Genomic DNA, 18,700 nt, shown 5'->3' with positions numbered 1-18,700 from the left:
ATATTTTTGCTAAAACTGTTTTCAACAAGTCTTTTTTCTTTGCTATCGAAAAATCAAGTAGCAATCTATTCTTAATTAAAAGAACAATGATGCCCAACGTTTTCTTTCTTGCTGAACAATGCTGAGAAGTACGAAGTATTGTACCAGATTCAGTTGTTTGGGATGGTTTTGCACATATAAACAGCTAGTTCAAGTATTTTTTTTTAACTTGCGGCTGAACTGAGGGAGGTACAGACAGACAGACAGACAGACCAAAAATTTACCATTAAGCCAGATTTAACCCTTGTAAACCTAGCCACCTCAAGCGAAAGGTCTGCGTCACTTTGTTTGTAAAGACTATGCACACAGTGTTTCCTAAAAGTTAAGCTACTGGTAACTGGATTCAGCCTGTCACTTGCACTGAAGCCCATGCACAGACGGCCCAGCCGGCGTGCCATTCGTGGCCGGACAGTGACCAAGCACTGGCAAAAGTGGCCGTCAAACCGTGATCTCTCCACGTGGCATGACGTCACACTGGCACTCAAGGCCATTGTGGCACGACCTTGCAAGGCACGGCGTAGTAGAGCTACTTTCATTCTAAACTTCAACAACAACAACAAAAAAAAAAGGACCGTGAGGCCATCCTAAGGAAGTGCTCTGTCCAGGACGGTAAGCACAGGTGGGAAGGATGACCGTGGCGTACAACAGTATGAATGTACAGAGTGCCCACAATTCCCGACCACTGCCACTGCCCAGTAGAAATGTCCTAAAGGCATCAAGAGGGAAAATCAGGCCAGTCGGTTCAGGGTCACGCTTGAACAGTGCAAAAGAAGAGACGAAGAACAGGCGCACACAGGATGAGCGCTGGTCCTGTGTTCACCAGGGCATACCTAGCAACATCATGGATCGGCGCTCTTTATATGCCCTGAGACATTTTGCAATTCCAAACTTTAAAGGGACAGACAACCGATTTTTGTCGCGTATATGTTCTCTAGCTCATATGAAAGCCAGCGTTTTATATAGCCGGGTAACCACAAGCAATTTTTAAACAAACTGGCGGAAATAATTTTAATTTGGCAGCAAACTTCCTGAAATCGGAAGGGTGGCGGTTCGTAGTGTTGAAACTTGACACTACGATATGTGTCCCTGTCACGTGACCTGCAAACCTAGCAGCTACTGTAACTGCTGAAACGTTTATTTACATATTGAAAACCTTTCAACGCAAGTATTTGTACAAGGTTAAATTGTATATGTATTTCTTAACATTATTTTGAAAATTCTAAAGACACGCCACCCGCCGCCGCTGGGTTGCTCTCAGTGTGGCTAACTGAGCCACCATGCCCCGAATCAACGGCAGCGTTCAGTAAACAGACCCAGCGAAGGAGCTTTGACGATTCTGTCTGAGTCAGGGGCATTTGTTCTGCCAAAATATTTGATTTCAGTCTCCAAATACGCCAACGGCAGCTTAAAAAAAAAAAAAAAAAAACATCGCGCCCGGGGAGAATTGAACTTCCCGCCTCCACAACGTGAAGCCAGATTCTACCTATCGTCTATCCCAACAGATGGCGCATTCGTGCAAAATAGACCGTTGCATTAAAAAACACATAAAGGAACAAAAAAGCCTGCGATTCAAACTTTTTTAGCTGGGAACAAGTTTTTAAATATCGTTTTTTATTTCGCATACAGAAAAAAGTATGTTGCCGAGCTACTCTATGTCATGGTTGCCAGCATTAGTTTTGAGAGGGACACGTACGGCTCGTAGATAAAAAAAAATCGATTTAAAAAGTTCTAGAGCGTTAACAGCAAAACCGTTTCTCGTCAAGGTGCTTTAAGTGATGCCCTTTCATTTGGGATAGAGAATATATACTCGACAAAAATCGGTTATCTGTCCCTTTAAAGAACAGCCGCAATAAGGGGCTCCACAAGTCGTAACGTAACAATCTTGGCGGCCAGTGTATGCTCAGCACAAAGCGTTGAGCGCACTGTGTCAACTGAACGCTCAGGCAGGTTCAGAACCTTCTCAGTTTCACGCCCTTTCTGGTCGTTAAGGTGTGCAGTCATGCACGCAGAGCCGCTCTGAGAAGCCTCCCGTGATGGGATCGAAGGCCACTGAACATTGCAAGCAGTGCCCGATGAAATCCAGGGTGGTAGAACCATGCCCGTAAAAACAGTCCTCGTTCCTCGCTGCCCTCCACACTGTGGGTACGTGGTATTATGGCGCTATTCTACAGTTCTACTTGGACACCACGATTGCTTCTTCCGGTGGGCACACGTGCTGCATGCAGAAAGGTGGTCGCGCTTGGCACCAGTTTTCTTGGCAGTGTCAAATGGGGCTTGCATTTGACTTCCGCCAAAGAGGTTTTTCTATGTGTTTTTAGACATGTTGATGATCTTTTAATTTTACTCGTTTTAAAGAAACCAGTTTTTCAACTACCCAGACACCGCCGATGTAATAATTTCAGACACTCTTAATCACCACGAGAAGGGTCTCTGTCACAAACTCGAGCGTACTACGCCTAAAAGTACCGTATAATTTTTTCATTTTATTGTACAGCGCCTAATTCGTGTTAAAGTCGTCCGATTCATTTAGTTTGGTTCTATTCGCCCCGAGAAAATGCTGGAACTCCCTCGAATGAAGCGGCGGTAACGCGACCACTCGCCGGCTCGCCAGCAAGAAAATACCAAAATAAAAGCTCCGCCGCTCAGCTTTCACCGAAGCTTCGAGTTCTTTCGAGGGGGCGCCCGTAGCCTTGCCAGTGCTAAAGTGCACCGATGATTCCAGAAGGGAGAAAGAGGGAAGTTGTGCCCTTGACGGCGGCTGGCGCGTTGTGTGCTGTGCCCTCTCTCTCCGCGCCGGCAGAGTTATTAAAAAGAGAAGCCACGCCTAAGCAAACCAGCTACGTTTGGACGTCGTGATGTGACAACGGCTTCTGCCAGTTTGTGCACCACACCATTGGCGACCCGCGCCCTGGAGTACTCCAACGTACTCCCGGGCCTCGAATCACTGTGATCGTCTCGGACCGCCTGGCCTACGACGAAGCCACGCTTCACAGGTAGCCAAATCACCTCCGACAGCGGTGCATCGTCCGGCCCGGTCGGTGAATATTGTGGGACTCTGTCTCTTATATGCATCGAATTGTTTGTCTCCTTTTTAGTTAACTGTTCCACTTCGTAATATCTATTTGTTAACGCTCCTGACTGAATCAATTTGTCTAATTTTGAACTGTTTCTTGCATTTGTATTCGATCTAAGTTGTCTCTCATTAACATTACATTACCTCGTGCTTGTGCAGTGTTTTGCCTGTCTAAATACAAGTCTTTGTGCTGTTTTCGTTCAAGGCTCTGACTCATTCTTGCCGCTCTGGTCGGCGAAAGCCGCACATCAGACGGCCACCCCCTTCGTCACCTGTGCCCTGTAGATTCGGTGGGGTTGTTTGCCCGCTTGAGTCGACTCCCCACATCTTCTAACAGCACACCCAATTAAGGAAACGGTGACAGTCTCGCATTTCCGCATGAATTTCCCATTCATGGCACCCTGCAGTTTCCAGATTTCATTACGTTTTTATCCGACCAGATTTCTGTGTGCTTGCAAATTGCCGTCTGTGTCTGCCCACTGCAAGATTTTAGTCAAAAGGGCTCCTGAACAGCTCAGCTTGAGACTTCCGGTTGGTTGGCCACCCGAGTTCTGTCTTGGTGGGTGTGGTGAAAGCCTTGATGCAGAAAGCCAAAGGCCACGTACACTGAAAGCCGCCCGAATGTCCTAACGCGAAGGTAGTATGCACAACTTGAAGAAGGGCCCCACAAAAGCTTGGCCGCCTACCTGGAGCAAGCAGTGCCTGTGCCCGGGGCAGGAGAGTGAGCTACGCGATGCCCCTTTCGCGACTTTTGAGGAGGCCCAGATGCCTATGTAACTGCGAGTACAATGCGTCCCTACCCGTGCACTGTGGTCAGTGTAAGGAGCAAGAGAGACTTCATCATCAGGAAGAAGGGTGAACAGCGTGAAAGCGACACCCTCCTTTATGGCAATGAGATGGACTGCTTAGAAACTTCACTCATCCAGGAATGGCCTGTGTGATCCTCTCATCTGGGTTATTCAACTGCGTGTGCCCCCTGCGATAAGAGAGAGTATTTATACAAGACCATGCCTCAAAAAAATCCTGCTAGGAGTGAGCGCTTGTCCCACTGTCCTATTTCCTTGTTGTCCTGTTCTTCGTGCGCTAATTTTTTTTTTACAGCAACAATGTCTCTTACTGAAGTACATGCTTGCACTTACTATGGCTGTGAGAGTTTTTAAATTACTGCTGTACTGAAATATATGTCATTACTTTGAAGGCATCACAGCTCTGACCCGAAGGGTACGCCAGGTAACGTAACTGCCCGTGGGACATTTCCACTTTGTAGAATAAAGAACCGGGAACACCATGTTAGGGATAACTCACTGAAGCAAGGGTAATGTGGCCAACAATGGCCCTTGCGTCCATTTGGTCACATCAACGGTTCCAAAAGGCGCTACTACTGGTTTTCTTTCCAATCGGCTCATCTGGTTACTCAAACAGCATCGGAATTGTGTCTGAGTGGGCCACTTACACACACATGTTCTTTTGCGCGGGTATGGGCGTGTCCTCCGCTCCCCGAGTGCTCAGGGCTGGAAACACAAGTGTCATTGGAAAAGAGAGCCCCCCCCCCCTCTCCCTCGTGCGCTACTCACCCGGGTGGCCGGGAGATTGGAGCGGTAGCACGCGTCAAATGGGGATCCATAGAGGCCCAGGAACTCCAGGGGCCGACTGGTGCGGCTCCAGAGGCCCAGAATCGCCTTCCCATGTCTGCAAGGGGAGAGGTAAGGAGAGTCATCCCAAAAGAACGTTGGCCCAGTAAGCTGGTCGTAGGCACAGGTGCCCTCTACACTGGGCACCAGCCACAGAAACTGCCCCTCCAAGGCCCACCGGGGGCCTCCAAGTGCCCACTCAAAATACCGTATTTACTCGCGTAATTCTCGCACTCGCGTAATCCTCGTACCCCTAATGTGAGCCACCAAAACTTGGATTTTTTGGTTCCTCGCATAATCCTCGCACCCCCAACTTTGCAGCGGCGAAAGTTGCCTGCTCGCGAAACCCGCATGGTGCACGCGCTCTCCAACGCGTGCCCTCCCCCGCCGCCTCTCCGTTCGGCGGAGAGCGCTGTGTACCCAACGCCATCCAGGCGCCCTAACAACCTGCATGGCTACTCCCTAACAGGCACCCTAACACGCTACTCACACTGTCCTTGAGCCGGTTTCGCGTATGTTTCGCGTGCGCGCAAATAGACGGTGTTCGCGCAGCCCGCTGTCGTGTCGTCGTGTCGCCGCCGTGGTCCCGTCGTTGAGCAGCAGCAGTCAGTGAGTCACTCGCGTCAGTGATGGATAGCTCGCTGCCATTTTGAGAACTTTTTGATCTCTTTGTTTTGTGCTTGGTGCAGCTTCGCCATGGGGAGGAACGCCAGCTACACTGCCGCTTTCGAATTGAAAGCGAAAGAGTACGCGATCGAACATGGCAATCGTGCCGCAGGCAGGCACTTCGGCGTCACCGACTTCAGCATGCGTTACTGGAGTAGGGCACGCACATACGACGACGAGATAGGGCGCGCGCCAGAAAGCAAAGGCGGCAATTTCATGATCGCTGATCGACGGGAGACTGTTTACGTTGTAAATAATAAAATAAAAAGAAATAGCTGCTGTTGGCAACACTGAGCTTACATATACAAAAAACGACCGCTACATTTAGCGGGATTGCCATAAGGCAAATTGGCAACACTGTGCACCGGATTTTTTTTTTCCCCGCATAATTCTCGCACCCCTAACTTTGCATTGACTTTTCTGAAAAAAAAAGTGTGAGGATTATGCGAGTAAATATGGTAACCGCCTCCCGGCAGCAATGCCCGCACTGACCACCAGTCTTCCCAGTTGCAAGCTTCTTTTGATGGGGACCCCAGGTGCCAACAAGGCTGCTGCACCATTCAGACGCCACGCCAGCACCCTGGCTGCAAACCCTGTTCATGCATCGCTACAGCTCAACATCAAACCCCATTTCATGAAAGCCCGACTAAACTTTGGCAGAGTACAGACTAGCTTGGAAATGAAGCTTCCTTAAGGGGGGACATGGCTTTCAACTTCGGAAAAATGACCATAACATCGTTTTTTTGAAAGCCACATATTCGGCTTCTATGTTTCCTATTCTGTGCGTCTGCAAAGTTATTTCGCTCAAAAGCGTCGCAAAGTGGCATAAAAAAATACTTTTGCCAGGCGCGGTGACAAAATATCAGCGCAAAAGGGCGAAAAAAATGGCAATTTTCGGAGCGCTGTATCTCCGCAACGGTGCCACCGGCGCAGCCATTTTGATATCGTTAGATCAGCCGAGCAATCGTCTTTCCGGTTCCGCTCGTCTCTTTTATCTTCATTCATTCACAAACACACAAACAGCAGAAAAGAAACGACACACAAACGAAGCTAGAAATAGATGCTGAAGCACTATTGGCCCTTCGGTCAGGGCACGCTAAAACGACCCTATTGATTGGTGTCGCGGCGGCAACGCAAGATGGCGGCCGCGTGAACTTCGTACCGTGTGTTTTGAGTTCATTTTCGCTGCTTCGCTCGGCCAAGTTTCTGTTCAGTCTGTGGTATTCAACACGGACGTTATCGCGATGGGAATGCCTGAGATCTTGAGCCAGATTATGGGAAGATGTGCGGCTCGAAAGGCGGAGGTCATCGAACGCTTCATGGTGCGTGTGACTCTACCGTCGCCAGACCCCGAAAAGTGCACGCGATATGCGCGCTTGCGATAGCGGTTCGTGAAGTGAACTTTTAGTCGGAGTTGCGATGTTTACACGCTTAGTTATTGCTATGTTCGACTGTGGGCTTGCTAAAGAAACGGCCGACTCATCAAACGCTGTGGCGCGCACAGCATAGCCGCTGCGCATTGGAGCATCACATGACTGCACAAACGGCTATGATTGAACGCCAGTAGTTGTAATTAGTGCCTGCGACATTAGATTAAGTGACCTGACCAGCCATATCAGAGATAATCAAAGTACGATATGTCGCGGTAAGCGTGCACTGCGATGCGCGCGAGCCATATTGCCTTTCTTGCGCAACGTTTCCCATGCACTTTTAATAACCATGCAAACAGGTTTGAGTTAGGATTATAGGAATAAAAATATGTTCTCTGCATTAAAAATTTACCTTTTTGTTGCAGCATTTAACAGTAAATTTTTTAGGGAAATTATTGATACCGATGCATACATCTATGGCTTAGGGCATACTGGCTGTGCTGCCAGAAATATTGGATGCCTTGAATGTCAAGATTAGTAAAAAAAAATGCTCTTGCATTGAAGTTGGAGTTATGCAGAATATTATACCAAGCTTCAAAGTAGCTCATTTGCATCCTTGTGGTATGCAAACTTTTGGCAATGAACACCTGCACATATGAATACTAAGTTGCTGCTCCAGGCAATATTATAAAATATAAAAGAAGCCAAGAGTCATTTTCAAATTGAAGTAAAAAAAAAAGAGTGCATCACTTGTTGCCATGGCGAAAACACTGCAAAGGGAAGTTGTCCAGTGCGATACAGCTAACCAGCTAACCTACTTTGCATTGAAAGCCCATTGAAAGCAATCTCCCCGTTTGGTCCACAAACTGGGCTATGTACTGTTCATGAAGGAGCTGAAAATGATGTTTTGTGGAAAGAGAAAGGCTGTAAAAGGCACTCCAATTTCAAGGCAAGGCCTTCCAAAAGCCCCATGTTCAAAAGGACATGAAAGGCTGCAACCGTGGCGACTTTTGATAAGTGAAACCTATGTTGCAACTTCGGAAGCCGTTTTCTCAAAACAGTTTTTTTTGCCACCTATGTCGCTTGTACCAGGGATTTCTTCGCGACCACTGGGTCTATTTTGATTCCGTTTCTTGCATTACATTCCTTGATGAACAGTTCAGGTCGTGACACTTTTGGTTTTCCAGATTTGTTTTTTGTGACTTTTTTATTCAACTAGGCATTGACAGTCAACATGCCTGTTGCGCATTAACCTCTGAAAAAATTAAAAATAAAGATATCGGGTTGTAAAAAAAAATTCTAGGACTGTCACGACCCCGTCCATTCATTTGGGAATACAAAACACTTCAAACAAGTTTTCTATTGTGTTTTATAAGCCGCTCAAGCTCGGTACAAGCGGAACAGAAAGAAAATTTAATAAATTCCAGTTGCTGTGCCAATTTTCATAGAAATCCACGAAGAAATAAAAACCTGATTTTGAAAGCCACGTCCCCCCTTAAAGAGGAACATTTCGTTCTTTCAATGACGCTTTCAGGTGCCTATGCAGCATCTTGGCATAGTGGTAGGACATTTTTCAAATCAGTTCCCCCAAAAATCTTCTTTTTTTCAAATAAATACTTTGAGCTTTTTTTTTTAAGTGAGCACAATACCTGGTCCCATCAGTGCATATTATGCCATAATATCAATCTACACAACCAGTGATACCCAAAATTGTCCAGGATGTGTCGCAAACACTTGCATTTTCCCTTCCACGCCTCACGACAGTGGCCATCCAAATCGCATGAAGCGAGATATCATTTCTCACCACAATTCCACTTCCAGTGTGCACTGGGCGGGCAGAAGTCATCCAATTAGCTGAGCACACGTGATGGTTGTCGATACATTGCGTGCCACAACAGTGTTCATCTGCCACAGTGCAAGGTCCGCGGCCACGAAAGAGCTAAAGGTGATTGCCCCCACGGCATCCACTTCAAAGTTAGGGAGTAGCCCAGCTGTGAGGGTGGTGCCAATGAGCACCGAGTGAGAGCGCTACTTGACAACACGATCATCCCCATCAGAACTCGGAGAAGAGGAGGAGGAGAGGAATACGAGGGAGGTTACAGTTGGAGCGAAAAAGGGTTAGTGGGCCAGACACTGCCAGCGCCTGTTGAGTTACTGAGTGCCGAATCAATGCCCAACAATCTGAAAACTTTTGTACGGCAACTGCTACTCTACCAGTGGAGCGAGCATAATTGTCTGTCTTTTTTGCATACAGTACACTCCCAGAGGTAACCGGTTTGTTAATGCACCCCTTGGAAGCAGACAACGCTTGATGTTTACAAAGAACCTGCCACATATCAGCTAGATTTCTCGTGGGCAAGCATTGACAAATAGATGCATTCAAAGTTTTCTATTGCCACTGTGGCTTAACAGTAATCCTGGTGCACATGTTTTGTGCAATGATGTTTCAGTTTAGGTCACTGAATTGGACAAGAGCCCCGCTGGAAACAGCGAGGCAAACACACAGTATTAAGGGTGCTTCAAGAGGCGACACGCACAGAGCCCCTCGATCAGACAACCGCACGGCGGCCACGCAGCAGTGCTGGAGGAGGTGCTCACTCGTAGTCGCCCGTGTCCTCGCCAGCCAGGTTGGTGCCGGAGAGGTCGAGCGAGGCAAGCTTCGGCAGTGACTCCACCAAGGTGGCCAGCCACCGGTCGGGGTCCTTGTACCAGCCCTCCTTGTCGCTGCTTTGCGACAAGTCCAGGTGCCTGCACAACAGCGATGCTCACACACTGGGGCGAACACTGCACGAGCCCTGGCAGCAGCGAGCAAGCTGGAGCCCTGCACTTACACAAGGTGGCCGGGGAGGTGCTGCCACGAATCAGGGGGGATTGCACTAGCATCACAGCCCCGGCAAGTGGACATGCACGTTTGCGTCTCCTCAATCGCTCCCCACATGCCAGCTGGAAGGCACTGCGTGGACGCTGGGGCAGCACTGGCTCGGCGCTATGCAGTCTCACCAGGGACACTTGTTGCTGCCCTTTTTAAACTTTGGCTGAAAGCATCGACATACTTCCAGCTACCGTATAAACCGGAATATAGGTTGAGTTTTTTTCCAAAAAAATCCGCACAAAAGTCACCCCTCGTCTTATATAGCGGTCATTGGCAGAATGTAAATCGTTGTCTGGCAACAATGTGCAAGCGTAGTCCGTCGCCATCGCCATTCGTGTCGGACTGCTCTCTCGCACTATCAGGCCTTAATTTGATTTCGCTTTTCTCTAGTTTTTCGTATTTTACTCGTCTATTGTGCGTGCGTGCGTACATTTCTGTACGTCTCTGTTCCGAGATGAGTGGCGGCAGTCGACGCCAGTTCACCGCGGCGTTTACGCTGACGGCAATTAAGTAACCGAGCAGAATGGGAATATGGCGGCGCAACGCCAGTTAGGCGTTTCGGAGAAAAGCTGTGCGCGTGCAATCCCCGAAACCGATTGTTCCGTGGACGTCAAGCGGTGCACCCCGAGATGGAGAACAAAGTGGCGGACTTCGTCGGGGAACTTCGCTCACGATCGCTCCGGAGGCCATGCGCGGACCGGCTCCGCGAACTGTACAATGAGTGGATAGCCGGCGACAACAAAAAGACCCATACGGGCCGGTTGCGACCGTGTCAAGCTGGGTGTCCTTCTCTGGGCAGTCGCTGCCCGACGACATGGTTACACGAGCGTTCAGGAAGTGCTCCATCAGCAACGCGCCTGATGGCATGGAAGATGACAGTGCGAAGCAGTCATCCTCGGACGACTCTGAGAGCTCCGACGAGTGATTTCGTCAGGCATAGTGAGTGGCAGTGACGGACGGGCGTCGAAAATAAATATAGACATTGTGAGTGCGCTTCTGTGCCGACTTATTTTTTTTGTCAACTTTTCCCACCTCAAGGTAGGGGGTCGACCTATATACCGGGTCGACCTATAATCCAGTTTATACGGTAGTTTCCCTAGTGAAAATGAGAAATGAAATTCTAGCAATGTAGCAATCTAGATAGGAATGACAGCTTCTAGCGAGAATAAGCCAACAGCCAGTTGGTAAGGATAATTCCCGGTTAGCAACATCAGACAGCTTTAGTTTCTCGTACGTAGAAGCAGGGCCACCTTCTTTTGTCTGCATAAGAGCACATGCCCTCCATCTACTTTTCCCAGCTCTTATTTTTCTGCTATTCACCTACCCTTCTTGACTGCGATTTCATTCCTTTGAAATTACCGTCCCTTTCAGCTCTAGGGGAGCTCACGAAAACTCTCCACATAGCATTCTCCCGAGGAAAGTAGGCAAGCTACTGCAACTTGTTCCAGCCAGCAGGCCCTATTTTCCACCGTGGCGAGCTGATCTAAACGTGTGCAAGTGTTTCCTTTCCGTTCAAAATGACCGGAAAGCGGACACTCCCGTAGGGGTTTTCCCGCACTTGACAGCCTGATGGTGGAAAGAGTCTTCTGACAAGAACGTCTTCGTGGGCTCCTCTTCGGGTGCACAGCAAAAACTCTTCAATCACTCGGCCGCTCCCATCGGGACACCTAAAGCCCACAGAGGATGGTGAGCACTGAAGCGCGAAAACAACAGAAAGTTGCTGTCACCGCCGTTGTCGCCTCAAGTTCCAGCTGGTTGCGTAGCTGCGAACCCCTCCCGGATGAACAGCAAGTTGCTCACTTGAACCGCCAACGTGGCCCCATATCACTTGTTCAGTCACTTGCTGTTTGTATAGCTCTAGGAGCTGGCCCATTAGAGTTTGTGGGGATCGCGACTTTCACGCGAACCCCTTTCTGGCTAGCTTCCCATCGCGGCCGGCGTGCACACGCGCCTCGCTCACGCAACGGGAACCATACGAGAGGGCGCCAGCGACTGGCAGTTTGTTGTCACCTTGGCGTTGACCCTTTTCCCCTCTGCCTTACCCGAGAACCAGTTCTTCCTCGATACTAGCGCCACCAAAAGGCGAGGTGTGGTGGGTTGTCGGATGACGTGAGGACGCTCTCTTGTCTTGGGGATCCGGTAGCGCGCGGACGTTTCGGCGCGCTGCTCCTGACCTGGGTCCGGGCGAGCTCGGAGGACTGCACCCGCATTCGCACGCGCAGCGCCGTGCTGCTCCGGTGAGTCTCACCATCTCGATCTCTAGCGTGGTTTAATGCCTCGCTCCCAGTGTTACCGTTATGGCCTACGATTAGACTGTATGCACTATATTTGATTTGCACTTTGCAATAAATGCTGTCATTGATGTTTTGCCCTCGCTGCCTCCTGCCTTTGTCTGTCTCCGCAAACACCGGACCCGTCCGCAGCTGGCGCTGGCAAGGCATGTTTGCTGAGCGCGGATGGCTGCGGGGTGGGAAATCACTAGTGTGTGAAATGTAGAATCCCACAAGTTTCAGGCCTGGTTTTCTGTGGTCGCTTGTGAGGGGGAATGAAAAGCGAGAGTATTGTTACTAGTCACTGCAACCATGTGACTCACTGCTAACCTTGGCAAGATAAGAGCCACGACACCTGATGGCTGGCTGGTGCTTGGCCTGTCCTTTCTGCATGCGGTGCACTGAGGCCGAAGAGTTCAGGGCTCGCTGCTCAAGCGGGTTTCTTGGAGACACACACCAGCAGTGCTGTATGATCCCACGGCACCTTCGGAAAGCCATCCAAGTTCTACCAGCCCCCCGCAATTTTACTGCAGTACGCCACACAAAGCCACTGCTAGTACTTTCAGAAGCTTGTTGCTATAGTGCCAGGCTCATTAACAGCCACAGCATTTTCCAGGAGCCTTACAGAGCTCCTGTGGGCTTGTACGTTGGAGTGGTTTGCAAGTCACACTCGTCGTAGAGTTTTCTTTCCTTTCCCATCTCAAAGGATAGAAAATAAAGGCCCCTGGGCATGCCTGATGCTGAATGTGGCTCCCTTGTGTCTATAGCCTCCTCAGAAGGCTTTTCTGTTGGGAGATGGGGACCTGAGGACTTAGCAAACCTCAGGTTCTCCTTTGAAGGGGAAATTTTTCCAGCCACTGACACCCAGTAGGCTGTTTTCTGGCTGTCATATGGTTGAGGAGCAGCAGCTGGCCCTGTATGCCCCTGGGGGGCCACAGCTGTCTCCTCAGGTCTTTTCAAGAAGGTGCCGGATAAGACAGCTACTGCATGTGGTGCCACCCCCTCACACGCCACATTGGCATACACTACCTTGTGTGTCATAGCAAGATGCCTGCATGCTCCGGGCACGTGAAGTTTTTCTTTATATTCAATGCAATGATTTTTTTTTTTCCATTGCTGATATCAGCATGAGTATGCAGCAAAGCCACCCCCACAGTGGAAGCAGCTGGAAGGTGCAGAAAAAGTTTCTGAGGCATGGTCAGCTCTGCTGAAGAATCCTGCATGTCTGCTTACCCCTACAGCTCTGCGATCCACGGCCAGATTTCTGACAGGTGTAGCACCGATGCGGGTTGAGGATGTACAGTCAGACTCGCACTTCTACGCATCCGGCTTTCACAGTTTCTGGAAGAACTGTCATGCCAAAATGAGGACGATATGCTCTGTTGATGTCTCCTCATTTTACCAGCGGATGGTTGTTTGCTGTATAACGACATTTTGCTCATAAAAGTCATTTTCAGAAAGGAGCTCATTGTCAGAAAAGTCAAGAAAGTCTGCCTCACTGATGACACCAGGCATGGTGTTTGTGGAGTGGTGAGTGATCAATTGCAGGGGCATCGCCAATTTACCTAGCTTTGAGTAGTTTGTCGCACTCTGCTTTGCCTTTGACTTTGATCAGCAGGTCGCCATTTGGCACTTGGAGACATGAAAAGGCGACATTTTTTCTCATTGTGAGGTTTTTGTTACCAGACTGCATGATGTGAAAATGTGGAAAAGTCCTTATTTTCTTTTCCAGTAAAAAATTAAAAGCGTTTTTCAGTGCGCCCTCTTTTCACAGAGCGATTGACGAAAAAAGGGTTGGAGGTTGCCAAACACCACGTATGTATGTTGCTCATGTTAAGGTCCCATGAATGAACAAGCTCAGAATTGTTAAAGGGACACTGAAGTGATATGTAAACATTGCGGGATTACTAGCGCAAATTGTAGTCCGGAGTCCCCAGGCCATGTTTCGACCACTCTAGGCGCGTTTACGCGATTTTATTTAGTAGAAAAACTAATTCGAAAACGCTGTCCTCCTCTCTTTACGCTCGCCCATTTTCTGTGGCGTTTTCGTGTGACGTCAGGAGGGGATGAGCTGGCAATTGGCTGCGCCACGGCTGCGCTACTGCACGGCTCCCCGGCCGACAGAGTCAGTCGGCCCAGCGTTTCGTCCGCCGGCCGCCGGCGGGTCGTCGCAATCAAGGAGGTTAAAAAAAAATTGCTTGGTCGCAATTCGTTCGCTTAGTTGAAACGAAGCCAGGACACGTTTGTGAAGCGGGATTCACACGACGGAGAAACCCTCTCACGGAGGCGGACGGATATGTGACGTCAACAGCACGTGACCGGATTATCCGGCCTGGCGGCGCATCCACACGTGCGGAGCTACGCGGAGTGCCTAGCAGACGACAGCGCCGAGGAACAGGTTCCATTCCCCGCCGAGGGCCACCGCCGTCGAGCGAAAACATGCGGAGGATTTTCTTTCGCGGAGCCACCGCGGGCTATCCCCACCGAGGGGCGGAGCCTAAAACCGGTCACGTGAGCGGGTCCCGCGGGCCAAAACGAGAGGGTTTCTCCGTCGTGTGAATCCCGCTTGAATGGAAGAATGTGCCTTTCTTTACTTGGTTTGTTTGTACACTGTGTCTAGCTCCAAGTCAAGGTCGCTTCACACAAGCGCTGCACATGCGACGCTTCGCTGACTGGTACGCCAGTAGGAAAATATAAGGCCTCTTGAAGGCGGGAGAAGAGTCAGCGAAGTCAATATAGGTACTAAGCAAATAAAATCAACTGATATTTTTACCGTACAGCGTAAAACTAAGGCGCGGGAAGCACTTTTTTACGCTGGGCGAACAAGCACAGCGGTCAGCAGCACGACTACGCATCTGCGAACGCTTTTCCGTCTACGAAATGCAATTGCTAGAAGTGAGCTACTGTGGAAACTCGGGCGACGCTTACTGCACGATCGCAGTACAACAAATAGTCACCTAAGCGGCTTGAAATGCCAAAACTAAATAAAAGTGTAAACCGGTTGTACAATATATACCCTATATTAGCAAAGCTTTCGCGTCCCGCTCCGTAGCCTAGCAGTCTGGGGCGGTAGGATTTCACCGTAGATGTTTTGCGAGTCACGAGTTCGAATCCCCGCGGGTACGTGCTTTTTTTTTTGTAAGTTAACTTTTTTGTTTTCCGCCGATGTTTTCTATATTGAGTTCACCTTTTTTGAGGCCGCAACGTTCATGGCTACACGAACTAGTTCACAAAACGCGCGCAGGCTGGCACTGGCGCGCTAGCGAGTTCTCGTTGGCGTGCTGTTGCCATAAGCACCGACTGCTTGCAGGCAGTGGGCACAGGCCAGAATGAACAGACCCTTGGCCTGGTGCGAACACGCTTTTTACGATACAGGCATGAGGGAGGCAAGCTCCAAATATGGGGGAAAAGCGCATGACATTTGGGCGTCTGCGGGTACGCGGAGGGCGTTCATGCACTGCGTAGGTCTCGGCTAGTGAATGCTACGACTACAAGCCGTCCTGGGAGGCTTATCTTGTGCATTTTACAGCCGACAACATGGCAGAAGCGCGGTGCGATGATTACTGAGATATTGAGAATGCCCATCCAACAAAGCCATTGGTTATGTTTTACAGAACCGAAACCGAAACCGAAACTTCTGTGATTGCTAACCTTGGGCATCGTCCAATCACGGCGCCCCTCCTCTCAACGTCACAGCCTTAGTTGGTGCGGCCGCCGCAAACCGCGCATGGTAGTTTTTCTTCTTTCGCGCTTTGTAAAATAATTACCGATTTGTCAACCGGATAAACGATGAAAAGTGTGCTAATTTGAGCCAGTCTACGCAGTGCAAGCAAAAACGGGAGCTTGACAAATTCACTTCAGTGTCCCTTTAAGGACAAGAGGGAAAGCGATAAGTTGCTAGCAGTAGTTTACAAGATCTCTTGTGCCAATTTAAATGTGTTTATATCGGCAAAACAGGACAATTTCGGCGAGGAAGAGCACTGTGATGTAGCCAAAGAAAATGAACAGCGAATGCACTAGCGTAGGATGCCTGCCAGCGCAATCACCGCATCAGTTGGCATGACACTGCTATCGTAGCGCAAGAACAGAACTTGGCTCCCTAACTTTTCCTCGGGTCACTGATCATTCAGGGCAGACCACATGCTGCCAACCGGACTACGGGCAACTTCCCTGCCATCTACTTGACACCACTGTACCACATCTTGTGGATATAAATTGCCAACGGCCCTGTATCATTGTAAACAAGGAACCCGTATGGGTTCTGAAACATCAAGCATTTCATTTTAAGTGCAGAGCACTTTAGGGGCTCACCCTGTCGTCGTAGCTTGCTGGCTGGACACAAGTAGAGCTACAAGGCGTTCTGTCGTAGCGGCTGTCGTCGCGGCGTAACCCAGAGGCTTTGAAAAGCCAAGCGGTTTATATAGTCATAAGCGTTCGTAACTCGTGAACCACTGGCGCTTGTCATACATCTCCCAGTTGTTTAGCGCAAAGAAAACTGTAGGTACATTTGAGGCAAAATATATGTAATCAACCGGCAGAGCCCGCGTTCATTTAGTTAGGAATGCTCATTGGGTTGATTTAAAGGGGCACTGACACAAAATTTTGAAGGCGAGATAACTTCGGAGATAGATTGGTGGGAACACACATACATCATCTGCAAAATATCAGCGGCGAATACAGCCTAGAACATATTTAAAATCAGTTTTGAAGTGTGCGAAACGCAACCGAGCAGCCAGCAGAGGACCACGCGCAATTGTAAATAAACAACATCCAAACACGTCACGAGTTTGTGTTTGCCGCTTCCGCACTACCGGCGTTTTGCGCCGGCTGGCCCGGGATAGCCGCTCCAATCGGAGGGCCGGAGGGCGGAGCTTCTGCTCTCGAGAACGAACGACCCGATCGTTGGCGGCGGAGGCGCCGTGATTTCGTTAGCTAATCGGGCAGCTGGCCGCGACCAAAGTTCTACAGCGATTCCAGGCACTCTGTTTCTATTACTGTTTATTACCATTGTATGCGAAAACGCGCCGGAGGCACGAAAAGCTCACTGAGCTAGCCGCACGGTCGCTGTGCAGGCGGCGGCCACGGCCGCGAAGTGGCCCAGGCCGGCGCAGGTAGCTCGAGTGATAGCTTGTTACCGCTGCACGAAATTGTCCCCAAGTCCCGACCATGGTGGCTTACGTGAGAAAGGAGTTAATGATGCGATGGCGGGTTGCATTAAAAATTGTCATCTGCACCGCTTACGAGAGCGGCACTCGAATATCCGCCGCAATGCTGAGCCGAACACATCTGTAGGCGGACCTGTAGGCAGACCGGCCGGCTGCTCCCAGCGCGCGTCTTGCCACCCACCGTCTCGAGCGTCGCGCGTCGTTCTTTAGCCGCGGTAGCATTTGCACTCGCAGCGCCTGCGTCACATCCACGGTCACTTTTTAATTAAACGCCTCACGAGATCAGTACGTGGGGGCATTCGCAGAAACTGCCGTCGATGCGGATTCGACAGTGCTACGGCGGCTCTGCTCTGTGATATCCCTCCGACGGTCACGTGGTCAGCTTTGTTCACACAAAATCCACAAAATCCATCGTTTCGCGGCACTCGCTGAAACCGAAACTGCGACTGGCCGCATTGAAAATGCCTCTAATTAAACAACCGTCGCACGCTGAAGCAAATGAGGTTTCTACAGGTTATAAGTGGGTCACTAGCTACTTATCGCAACAAAAAAAAACAAGATGCAAAATTTTTGTGTCAGTGCCCCTTTAAGCGAAAAAAAGTGGCAGTGCAACGCCGGCATGTGCGGTGAGAAAAGCATAAAGAGAACAAAACTCCCGCTGGCGCAGTTTCAGGCAGGGGGGCACGTGAGCACTGTGAAGGCGGGAAATTTGAATTGCATAGGGTGGTAGCAGTGAGCGGATAACGGCGCTACAGCCCATTATGGCGAATCACTGCTCTGCACTTCCGACAGCTTCCACCTTGAGTGGAACAGGTTAAATTTTATTTGACTAGGTCAATAACTGCGATTTTACACTGGAAAAAGCATGCATTTATGTCAAGAGCCATGCAGCTGGCCACCATAGAGCCGTACTTGGGAACGCGAACCCTCGCACTGGCCACACTTGGCCGCCACAGGGAAAAGGGAAGAGAGGCCTCCCACCTGAGGGCCTTGAGGCTACAAAGGGCATCCAGGGCCAGGTCGAGGTGCGGCACATCGGCCAGGGATAGCCAGGCCAGCGAGGGAGCGAGGGGTGTGAGGCACGCCAGGTATCGCGCCAGGGGCCCCTGGCACTGGGACAGGTCGAGCTGGCGCAGGCAGCTCAGCTGTGCCCAGCGCCCGTGCCGCGACAGCAGCTGCCCCGCTGCCCCGCACAGCCGCAGCCGCTCCAGCGACCGCTGCTCCCACACCCACCACAGGCCCCGGGCCCAGCTGCAATGTGGGCGGGGCCAAGGGAGGTGCAATCGTCGCAAGCTGCGCTCACCCTGCTGGCTCTGCAGCGGGCCTGACACGGTTCTCGGAAATCTTTCCTCCATGCTTGGTGCAAGTTAAAAGCAGAAACGCCGTGCGAAAACCAGCAACTGATCTCTTCATTACTGTCCCCAAAAAGGGGGGCTCACTTGGATTGCTTAAAGTTTTCTTTTTCTTTTTCTTTTTTTTTTCAGAAAAAACTGAGCCATGGGGAAAGCTAGAGCCAGCCCTACGATGTTTGCCAGTGGAACCACTGACTGCCTACTGCCAAACGCCGATTCACGACAACGATTCGGGGTTTAATGGCGCAAGGCCGACAAAGGC

General features: G+C 50.1%; 1 protein-coding gene across 3 annotated transcripts in view; it reads right to left on the bottom strand.

Moving 5' to 3' along the window:
* The window catches only part of LOC144180118 (protein zer-1 homolog), a 78,891-nt gene that overhangs the window by 45,475 nt on the left and 14,716 nt on the right, over positions 1-18,700 (bottom strand). For all 3 annotated transcript variants that reach the window (XM_077708514.1, XM_077708525.1, XM_077708520.1), the window contains exons 4-6: positions 18,068-18,337; positions 9,378-9,527; positions 4,687-4,801 (exon numbers count right to left, since the gene is read on the bottom strand). In XM_077708514.1, coding sequence (XP_077564640.1) covers positions 4,687-4,801; positions 9,378-9,527; positions 18,068-18,337 — 535 coding nt within the window. The remainder of the gene's footprint in view (positions 1-4,686; positions 4,802-9,377; positions 9,528-18,067; positions 18,338-18,700) is intronic.

The sequence above is a fragment of the Haemaphysalis longicornis genome, unplaced genomic scaffold, assembly GCF_048455015.1.
Source record: "Haemaphysalis longicornis isolate Haplotype H1 unplaced genomic scaffold, Haemaphysalis longicornis Haplotype H1 scaffold_1, whole genome shotgun sequence".
NCBI classification, from domain to species: Eukaryota; Metazoa; Arthropoda; class Arachnida; order Ixodida; family Ixodidae; genus Haemaphysalis; species Haemaphysalis longicornis.
This window is presented reverse-complemented; position numbering and strand designations above follow the sequence as displayed.